This window comes from Silurus meridionalis, chromosome 12 (genome assembly GCF_014805685.1).
Source record: "Silurus meridionalis isolate SWU-2019-XX chromosome 12, ASM1480568v1, whole genome shotgun sequence".
Classification (NCBI taxonomy): domain Eukaryota; kingdom Metazoa; phylum Chordata; class Actinopteri; order Siluriformes; family Siluridae; genus Silurus; species Silurus meridionalis.
In genome coordinates, this window is record NC_060895.1 from 6,420,619 (window position 1) to 6,431,881 (window position 11,263).

General features: G+C 39.1%; 1 protein-coding gene across 2 annotated transcripts in view; it reads right to left on the reverse strand.

Annotated features, from left to right (window-relative positions):
• Window positions 1-11,263, reverse strand: part of hip1 (huntingtin interacting protein 1) — a 45,783-nt gene that overhangs the window by 10,744 nt on the left and 23,776 nt on the right. For both annotated transcript variants that reach the window (XM_046862690.1, XM_046862691.1), the window contains exons 7-18: window positions 11,134-11,195; window positions 8,913-9,053; window positions 8,668-8,725; window positions 8,485-8,560; window positions 8,225-8,368; window positions 5,937-6,034; window positions 4,184-4,256; window positions 3,872-4,055; window positions 2,290-2,378; window positions 1,624-1,740; window positions 1,339-1,440; window positions 535-729 (exon numbers count right to left, since the gene is read on the reverse strand). In XM_046862690.1, coding sequence (XP_046718646.1) covers window positions 535-729; window positions 1,339-1,440; window positions 1,624-1,740; window positions 2,290-2,378; window positions 3,872-4,055; window positions 4,184-4,256; window positions 5,937-6,034; window positions 8,225-8,368; window positions 8,485-8,560; window positions 8,668-8,725; window positions 8,913-9,053; window positions 11,134-11,195 — 1,339 coding nt within the window. The remainder of the gene's footprint in view (window positions 1-534; window positions 730-1,338; window positions 1,441-1,623; window positions 1,741-2,289; window positions 2,379-3,871; window positions 4,056-4,183; window positions 4,257-5,936; window positions 6,035-8,224; window positions 8,369-8,484; window positions 8,561-8,667; window positions 8,726-8,912; window positions 9,054-11,133; window positions 11,196-11,263) is intronic.

Below are 11,263 nucleotides of genomic sequence, written 5' to 3' on the forward strand. Positions count from 1 at the left end.
TATATATATATATATATATATATATATATATATATATATATATATAAAATGAATTAATTAATTTTTAAGTATACCCAAAAATGTTAGGACATTTGTCAAACATTTAAAACGTGGCCAAAATTGGGTGATGCAACAGGACAATGACCCCAATTACAACAGCAAATCTACTAGATAACAGCTTTAAAAAAAGGGGAACAAGATAAAAAGAACTGAATATTGAATATTTTTTCTTTTTGGCCCAAAGAAAGTTGAGACCTCAACCCAACTGAAATGCTGTGGAAGGAGCTTAAGTGAGCTGTGAATAAAAAAATGCCTGAGGAAAAAAAACCCAATGAACTGAAGCAACAATGTAAAGAAGAGTGAGCAAAAACTCCACATTGAGAGACTGAATGTTCAGCAAGCCATTGAATCATAAGTTGTACTTAGTTTTTATTGATAAATAATGATGTAATACATCATGTGTTGTTTATCTAAATCTGCATTTACCTGATTCTAAAGTCTGCTAAAGTTTAGATGATGCATGTGGTTTTTCACCTTCTCATTGAGCTGATTCTGTAGGGTCTCTGCAGCCTTCACGCCACTCTCCCTCTCGCTAGCTAGACTGCTCTGAATTCGCTCTAGTTCTGCCCCGAGACCTGCCAGCTCCACGTCCTTCTGTGACACGGTCTCCATGAGCCCAGCCTTTTCAGCCTGTAGAGCAGAGAGCTGCACACCGAGCTCCTCGCTTGACTGAAGACAAGAACAAAAATACAAGCACAAAGACAATAAGAAAATGTACAACCATATTTAAGCTAGGATTATACTTTACCTGAACAGACAGTATAATAGTAAACTATCACTTACAATCCAGAAAGAAATGCTTAAACAGTTTACCTTTTATATTGTGTGGTACCATTAATCCTGTTTTGCTAGCACAGAAGACTTTGCACTTGGTGATTATAGTTAGATAATGTATACGCCCAAGGTACCAAGGCTATCGATCTGTGACATTTTATTCCTTAAAGACTACACAAATCCCTTGGCTAGTGCTAAAGAGCGAAAAATCAAAAACGATTGCATTTAGCATGTTTGCTAATAGATAATGGCAGATAAATTAGCCATCGAAGAACAAACAGCATCTGAACATGACCCTCACCTCCCATGCATTTCTCAGATTAGTCAGTAGGAGCTATCTCACTGGTCACTGCTTTACCATTAAAGAGTGACCCCCATGATAAGAACGGTGTTATGAGTAAGCTAATCTCCTCATGACAGCCTTTTCAATTAAACTGAGAGAGTGATGAAAAGTTAGAGTGATGAAGAGGATGTGCAAAGGGGTGCAACTGAGAAGGATCCCACCTTCTGAGATGAAGCCATGCTGGCTTTGAGGGTTTCTAGTTCTGTTCTGCTGGTAACTAGGTCAGCTTGAAGCACTTGGAGCTGCTCTGCTTGGAGTTTCTCCTACACACAAACACATACATATATACATGCACAAGGATAGTATGAGTCAGGTATACAAGCATACCAGGAAGATACTGTTCTTTTTTTTTTTTTTTTTTACAGACGCACTGGGAATTAACGACGTGCATACAAGGATGCAATATAGACATTGTGAGTGTATGCAAACATGCAGGTATACGCAACCTGTTGGCTGACTGCCTCTTGAGCTGTCTTAAGTCGTTCCTCCATCTCCCTCCTCACAGTATCCACCTCATCCTGGGCCACCCGGGCCACGCTCATCTGCCGAGTCACTTCTGCATTCTGAAACGAACGCAAACACACCCAGACGGTTCAACTACGATATTTGTGTTGTGCCTGTTCTTAAAGACATACTGTGATTCCTGTACTTCACATTCAATCTTTATCAGATTTTACTCTTGAACACTGCAGCGTTCCCTGGTGGTCTAGTGGGTAAGATGCGAGGCGCTCTCACCGCTGCGGCCCGGGTTCGATTCCCGGTCAGGGAACCTACCCCAGCCATCAGTGTTGCACAAGCCAGTGCACTCTTAGTGCCGGTCCCAAGCCCGGATAAATGGGTAGGGTTGTGTTAGGAAGGGCATCCAGTGTAAAAACATGTCAAATCAAACATGTGGATCATGAATACAGATGATCTGCTGTGGCCACCTCTAACGGGAGAAGCCGAAAGAAAGTTTACTCTTAAACACTGCAGCAGTGGAAAAAAAAAAAAAAAAAAACCCACATACAGTACATTTAACATACAAGGAAACGATTTGCGGTTTTAGAGAAGAGACGACGGAGCAGTTTTCGGCAGCCCGGGTGAAGTTTAATGTATAAATCGTGACCTCCTACCTTCCTTAACAGGTCAGCATGGTTCTGGACCAGCTCAGTGTACTTCTCCTTTAATTTAGTGTAGCGCTGTTCATTGGCCTGGGCCTTTCCTGTAGGCGTGCACACACACAAACAAGTTTCAATTAGTTCACAATTGCAGTTCGCTCTAAATCTGGAAAGTCTTGAACAAATATGTTTCTCACCACACTACAAGGAATTTGTTTATTCAGTCATTTTATTATTTAACTAAAAAAAAAAGTGCAGATTTGTGGCTGGCATGGTAAACGTGGTCACCTGTCACACTCTGGTTTGCTTTTAGTTTGCACTCTGACCAAAAAAAAAAAAAAAAAAAAAAGTGTGCACTTTCAAAACACTTTATGAGAGCAACATCCCCAATAGTCTTCTCTCTCTTGCTCAAGCATGTTCATTAGATAACCACACACACTTATTTAGATTTCAGTAAAGCCTGATATATGTAATTGTTGTGTCTTAGCAATATCTTACAATTTTTGGCATCTAAATCTCACTGAATATATCAGCTAACTGAGGAATACTACAAGGCTAATTTAACACTCTAAGTACTGAGCAACTCAAGAACTTTGAGGATGGATTGGGACTGTAATTAATATCAGTCTGTCTAATATCAGTCTTAACAGTCTGGCCAAGAACTGCAATTTGCATGAACATTTCTGCATTTAAGCTCCCATCACCGAACAGCACGCCTCAACAATGATGGAACTGTATTAAATGGACATTCGCCACCCAGATGACGATGGCTTCCATTTTCGAGTTCGGTTCCTCTCAACGTTTCCTCCTTATGCAATCTCAAAGAGATTATCTTTGCCACTTTCACCACTCACTTGCTCAACAGGTATAAACTGATATGTGCTAACATAAAATTATATTCTCTGTCTAAAGCTGTTAATGGAAAATGACCAAAGTGCTAATTCAATTGAAGATTTTATTAAATGACAAAATTTTAATTCTTTAATGAACAAAAGTTTTTGCAATCACAAATGTCTTAAATGATTACATTTACTCAGGCTTTCACACAGCGGTCTTACATTTTGGTGGGAAATGACATTTCATTCAACATACAATTAACAATGGGTTCTGTAAATTTTCAGACTCGAGTATCAAACAAGCTCTCACGCAGCTTTAATCCATGCTGTTACTTGGCTTTGTTAGAAGAAAAATAAAACATAATAGTTCAGTTACATAATAAGTGTACTGTCACCCAATAGACTCATTGTTAGGTTATGAACTAATTTTTGTTCTTGCTCGATTTAAAACTTAATTGCAAGGTAAATAAAACAAAATAAAAAATCCTTAAAACACAAAATCCTTATAACAAAAACGTATTCATTTAGTTGGCCATGTTGATTCTTGGGCTTAGTTCTTCTGAAGGAACTGAATGATCACTACAGTCCCCTAGCATTTGATCAGGGGGCTGTAACAGAAACGGCTGTGAGAGTTAAAGCTCAGAGCAATCACTATGAAAAGTCAATGAATATTGACTTAAATACACCATTTTCTCAGTTCTGAGATTGAGCATTTGATGAGCAGAGTGCGCCTCTGTGAAACAATGCAGGAAAAAGCTTACTTTCAATCTCAGTTAAGCTACGCTGCTCCTTCTCCGTGTCCTCTTTGACCCTGCGCAGGTCATCCAGCTCTGCCTTCAGGAATTCGCTCTCGCTCAGTGCCTGCTGCTTGAGGTGGGTTTGCTCGGCTAACTCCGCCTCCAGTTCATTGACACGCCCCCGTAAGGCCTGGCACAAGCGCCCACTCTGAGTCAGGACAGATCAGATTATGAGCATCCAGCGTTCAAAGACACCAAAAATTCTCTTCTTTCACGTCTCTTTTGAAATGTTCCACGCGATTTCATACCACTTTTTCACCTGTCTTTTTCACTAACCTCCAGTCTGAATGACTCCAACTCTTCTTTTAGGGCCTGGAGCTCTGCAGTCAACTGCTCGATGATTCGGTCTCTGGGGGGGAACAGAAAAATACATTACAACTTGAAGATCAGCTCAAACAGCTAGACAGCTTGTAAGGAAGCCATGTTTCAGCCCACGCTCTGAACAGTTAAAGAGAATCGATGCTACCGACTGTACACGTTTTCCCAGAGACACACAGACATAACCTGGCTCTAACCCAAATAAGGGATTCCCAAAGTCTCAGCACACATAAATACGGTAACGCCAACGCTAAATTACTCATGCATTCCAAACATTCTTAGTGTAAAAGCACCATTTAACAATTGTTTTACAAAATTATGTGATAAAAAAAAATATTTAAATGTTACAATGATCAAAGTTCGTTTGACAGGAATTTGACGTTAAAACCCCAAGCTCATTTGATCACTGAAATGATGATGACTATTTTATATATATATATATATATATATATATATATATATATATATATATATATATATATATATATATATATATATATATATATATATATATATATATATACATACATACATACATACATACATACATACATACACACACACACACTTTTTTGTGGAAAAAGTGTTTGCCCCCTTTCTGATTTCTTATTTGTTTTTGCATGTTTTTCATACTTTATAGTTTCAGATCATTAAACTAATTTAAATATTAGTAAAAGATACACCAGTGAACACAACATGCAGTTTTTAAATGAAGGTTTTTTATTATTGAGGGAAAACAAAATCCAAAACTACATGGCCCTGTGTGAAAAAGTGTTTGTCCCCTAAACCTAATAACTGGTTGGGCCGCCCTTAACAGCAACAACTGCAATCAAGCGTTTGTGATAACTTGCACTGAGTCTGTTACAGCGCTGTGGAGGAATTTTGGTTCACTCATTTATGCAGAATTGTTGTAATTCAGCCACACTGGATGGTTTTCGAGCATGAACCGCCTTTTTAAGGTCTTGCCACAGCATCTCAATAGGATTCAGGTCAGGACATTGACTAGGCCACTCCAAAGTCTTCATTTTGTTTTGTTTTTTCCAGCCATTCAGAGGTGGACTTGCTGGTGTGTTTCGGATCAGAACCCAAGTTCGCTTCAGCTTGAGGTTGAACAAATGATTTTTTGGTAAACAGCAGAATTTATGGTTCCATTTATCATAGCAAGTCTTTCAGGTCCTAAAGCAGCAAAACAGCTCCAGACCATCACACTACCACCACCATATTTTACTGTTGGTATGATGTTCTTTTTTCTGAAATGCTTTGGAAATGGCTTTATAATCTTTACCAGACTGATGGATCTCAATTACTTTCTTTCTCATTTGTTTCTGAATTTCTTTGGATCTCGACATGATGTCTAGCTTTTGAGGATCTTTTGGTCTACTTCACAATGTCAGGCAGGTCCTATTTAAGAGGTTTCTTGATAGGCCAGAATAAAGCAGTTAATGAAGATAAATAAATTCAATGAGCACATTTGCTTGACATGAACAGTTCAGATGCATTTCAATAGAAGTAATAATAATAGGAGCTCCACATATCAAAAAGGCAATGTGACAAGTTCAAGCAAACATTTAACATCCTGTCTTTGAGGCAAACCACACATGGGTTTGAGAGCATTTTTCACAAATATTAATATAACAGTTCACAGGGCTCCTGTGTCCTAGAGGAATTTTCTAGACTTTAAGGAATTAAAAAAAAAAATCGAATGTCTTACTTGTCATCCTTGCGCATGCCATTCTGACTGTTGAAGTTGAAAGGATCACTGGAAGCCGAGGTGCCAAAGAGGTCGTCGAACCTGCTCTCCACTACACTCTACAGCAACAGATTCAAGCACAAATAAACCTAGAAGTATCAGTTTTTCTGGACTTTTTACTTAGTGTGTATAAACATGGAACACACCAAGAAATGAATGAACACCACTGGATGTCCTGATCAAATATAAGGGAATTGCACATTTCCTGTCTGGGCCATTAGTCTTTCATATACATTCAACCTGAGGAAAAAAATACTATAAAAAGTTTCAGAGAAAAAAAAAACTTCTCTTATAACTTCAAATAAAATGTTGCTGTTTATGAAGGTGCAATCTATGTTCTTCATCGGTGTAGTCTCTGTATGTTTCCAACAGCATCATCATCTTCAGGAATTCAAATACTGCTTATGCTCCTGATGTACTAGTAGCCATTGATCATGTCTTTTTTCTTGTATTCGGATGCACCTGATTATTAAGTTGTTACTGAACAGGACTAAAAAAACTAAGAACTATGGACTCAAGAAGTCTTAGATCCATGAAGTAACTAAGCAAATCAAGAACTATGAAGATAGATTCAGTCTGTAATTAATGTGAACATTCTGCTACAATCTGCTTAGGAGTTCCACATTAAAAATCTATCACTGGACACCACACTTCAACAAAGTTCAGACTGTAGTAATTGGACATTAGGTGCTATATCCAGATAATATTGGGTTCCTTTTTGAGTCTTTTTTTCCCCAAGGTTCCTTATAACAGCTTAAGAAGTTTTTCCCTGCCACTGACCCCACTAGCTTTCTCATTAGGTATAAACTTATGAGGGGATTCATATATAAATATATAAATTCTAATTCTATGACCTATTTCTTTTAGTAAAGCCACTTTGGGACAATGTTAAGTGCTATACAAATAAAACTGAATTTTATTCTTCATTTTCCTACCTATTATAATGTACTTAAAAACAAAATGGTGCAGTAAGTAGTGTTGCCACCTCACAGATTCAGGGTCCTGGGATTGTTACTTAAATATAAATTGCAGTCATTGTGAAGTGTTGCATGCTCTTCCAGTGTATGTGTGCAAGCAACTACCGTATTTTCCGGACTATAAGCCGCTACTTTTTCCCACGCTTTGAACCCCGCGGCTTAAACAACGAAGCGGCTAATATATGGATTTTTCCTGGGGTTTTCCTGGTTTCACAAGTTCAAGCCAAAAAACTGAGCCCCATAACATTAGACCAATGAAATTGCAGAACGGGTTCAGGTGAACCAATTAAACTCTTTATATTAAATCAGATGCGCTCCCACTGAATCGGGCCGCACCACATCATAAATATGGATGATGTTCCTCTGACGTTTGACCTGCCGCTCACTCGGACTGTCTACAGGAAATGTGAATCATTCGTCACGCTGAAAACAACCGGGCATGAAAAAACACACTTCACCTGTGTTCTGAGCTGCACGGCATCACGAGAAAAACTTCACCGATGGTGATTTTTAAATGCACGGCGATGCCAAAAGATAAACTCCAGAGAAATTGTTGTGAAAGGAAGGAGGAAGACAGTGAACAATGACTTTCTTGGTAGGCTACTGTTTGGATACAAGACGTTGTAACAGACACTGTCTTTCATTAAAGCCTGTGTAAAGTTCATTAGTTTCAGTGTAGACACCTGCGGCTTATAGACAGGTGCGGCTTATTTATGTTCAAAATAAATCTTTGTAAAATTCAGTGGGTGCGGCTTATATAAGGGTGCGCTTAATAGTCCGGAAATTACAGTAAATTAAATTGCCTGTATGTGTATTGTCTGTAATGAGAGTGTAAATGTGCACATAGTTGCTCCCAGAAATTGATTACAATCCCATTTTTGGAGTATTCTCCTGGCTTGTGTCCGGTGAGATGAATGTTACAGTTGGCATCTTAAAAAAAATAATTTACCTAATATTCCTGCAACATCTAATTCATAAAGCAAATAACAAAAAAACTGCCAATTAGTGCTCACTGTAATGCAGCATCAGATTTCAGCCTGTTTGACCGGATGTACATTTTACTATACTGTATAATGCACTATATTCAAAGTATAAAATCTTACCAAAAAATATGATCCAGATACAAGACACATTACATTACTAGGTGTACGTATGTGGTTTTTGACTGATTGAAAAAATTTGTTTCATTGAGGAACTGATAGTACGAAACAGCATCCAAAATGAACCCATATACCATTTCATATCCAAGTGTACATTAGTTAGGTAACGTACCGGAAGGGAGGGAATATCCGTGTCCACGAGTTCGTCAGTCTCCACCATGTGCTCACTCTCAGGGGACGAGGTCTCAGCTGGGATCACCACCACCGGACTGATGTGCTCAGACAGAGCTGAAGCACGCAGGAAGTTTGGTGGATTCTACAGAGAATCACAGTGTGTCAGAGGTTGGACCTCACAAAGCAAAAATCATACAGAGACAAAAAAAAAAAAACAGGACTGCTGCTGTGTGTGAGCCGTGCAAAGCATGGCCTTACCTCGGGGAGCTGTGGGATCTGGATCAGCCTTTTAAAATACTGCAGGTTACTGGAGCGGTAGAAGAGACTCTTTAGTCTAAAGAGACATTAGAGAGAGAGACACACAGACAGAGTGGAGAAGTTAATACAAATCATACTGTGTGCCAAATAAGCGTTGAGGTTATCTAAATGAGAGGGACTCACTTTTTAAACTGCTCGTGAAAGCGATCTCTGTGCCCCTGCAGTGTCTCTGCTGGAAGACCTGAATAGGAAGAAAAAGACGGACTGATAAAAAGAAACTCAGAAGAAAACTGGGTGTGTGTGCACGTTAAGTCTCATTATAACAGCATAACATCTTCAAGGTTAGAAGAAACATTCGATTGAACTTCGCAATTAATTCAATTGAAGGTATGGTGAAACAAGGGGGAACCCTAAGAGTTCTCACTCACATGAATGCAGTTTGAAGAGCAGTTTGACCGTGTAGTCATATAGATGACTGCTGTCCAGAATGACTTGGATCAGAGGAGCCAGGCGACACTGACCCGCTGCAGTCACTGACACTGACCGGGACATGTCCAATGAGCTGAACACTGTTGACACACACACACACACACACACACACACACACACACACACACACACACACACACACACACACACACAATGAAATGTTTGCAAATGACATTATTATTATACATAACGCAAAAAATGAATAAGCAAACCATTTGGGGGAAAAGATTTCATGCGCATCACTGCTTCAGTCCTATAACCACTAGGGGTGTAAGAAACTATAGATACAAGCTAATAAAGCAATATTTAGTTTGGTGATCCTGTAGCAATTCTCAAAAACGCAATATCGATATATATTTCTGAAACTAATTCAAAATTAATTATGAAACTAATTCAAATGGCAGTTGATTAGTTTTGAGTATACATCACTTTTGTACGTCGCTCTGTATAAGGGCATCGGCAAAATGCCGTAAATGTAAATGTTTCGACCGCTAGATAGACAGCAGCCGTATTATCTCTGAACTTTTCTTAAAAAACAGTGCTATATAAACAAAAATAAATCTCTACCTTTATAGAAGAAATGATCGTCATTCTTTCTCTTTATTTTCTTGCCTCCCTAGAAGTGTATCTTTTGGATGTAAAACACTAGTTAGCGCTCATGCTTTTACTACTATCCTAATACTAATATAATACAATCATCATCAATCCCACTTTGCAAAATAATTTGGAAAAATTAACGTTAGGTACCGTTAGTTAACGGTAGGTACCATAATTTCCGGACTATTAAGCGCACCCAAATATAAGCCGCACCTACTTAATTTTACAAAGATTTTTATTTTGAACATAAATAAGCCGCACCTGTCTATAAGCCGCAGGTGTCTACACTGAAACTAATTATCTTTACACAGGCTTTAATGAAAGACAGTGCCTATTACATGGCTTGTATCTAAACAGTAGCCTACCAAGAAAGTCATTGTTCACTGTCTTCCTCCTTCCTTTCACAACAATTTCTCTCGGGAGTTTTTCTTTTGGCATCGTCGTGCGTTTAAAAATCACCATAGGTGAAGCTTTTCTCTTGATGCCGTGCAGCTCAGAACACAGGTGAAGTGTGTTTTTTCATGCCCGGTTGATTCACATTTCCTGTAGACAGTCCGAGTGTGCGGCAGGTCAAACGTCAGAGGAACATCATTTATATTTATGATGTGGTGCGGCCCGATTCAGTGGGAGCGCATCTGATTTAATATAAAGAGTTTTATTGGTTCACCTGAACCTGTTCGGCAATTTCATTGGTTTAAGGTTATGGGGCTCAGTTTTTTTTGGCTTGAAGTTTGTGAAACCAGGAAAACCCCTGGAAAAATCCATAAATTAGCCGCTTCGTTGTTTAAGCCACGGGGTTCAAAGCGTGGGAAAAAAGTAGCGGATAGTATGGTCCGGAAAATACGGTAATCGTTTTTGCGAATTACGTTTATGTATAGCGAAACACATGATGCCACCTGGGTGTGATGTGAGGAAGGCTGGCACAGGTTACATGGTACGGGTAGGTTTAAGGGGTTAGGGTTAGCTGTCATTTTAGATGGAATTAATGCAAATTTTATTTTTTGCTAAAAAAAATAGTGGTATGTTCTTAATGACAGATTTCCTAAAATGATATCATATTGCTTAAAGTATCGCAAAACATCGTATCGCACCCCCTGTATCGCGGTAAGTATCATATTGCCAGATCCTTGCGAATACACAGCCCTACCAACCCCTCTCCCCTATGATTTCATGTTCTTCGATTCATATTCATCACCATGTATCTTTCTCTCTCTCACGTTTTCTCTCTCCCAGCCCTCCCTGCCTCTTTTTATTATCTGTATCTCTCCCTTTCATCTTCCTCTTTTTCCCCCTCACTGACTCTCTCTCTCTCTCTCTCTCTCTCTCTCTCTCTGGTCCTAAGAGACTCTATTTGCTCACTGTGCAAAGGTGTGGCTTCCTGTCCCTGGGAGTTGGCCTCCACACACACGCGGCTCTACTTCTAGCCCATACCAGACATACATCACTCTCTTTGCGCGCACACAATCAGTGGGAAAACGTGGTGCAACATGCATGAACAAGCTTCAAACACTTGACCTCTGCTGTGCATCAGGAAGGGGAGTGAGGATAATCCCTGTAACTCACCTGCAAGAAACAGATTCAGCTCACACTCCAGGTAGTCGAACATTTCCACCGTCAACTGGAAGCTAGGGTTTGTAAAGAGTAAAGGACATTTTTAAGAGGAAAATTATTATTATTATTTTTACAAAAGGCT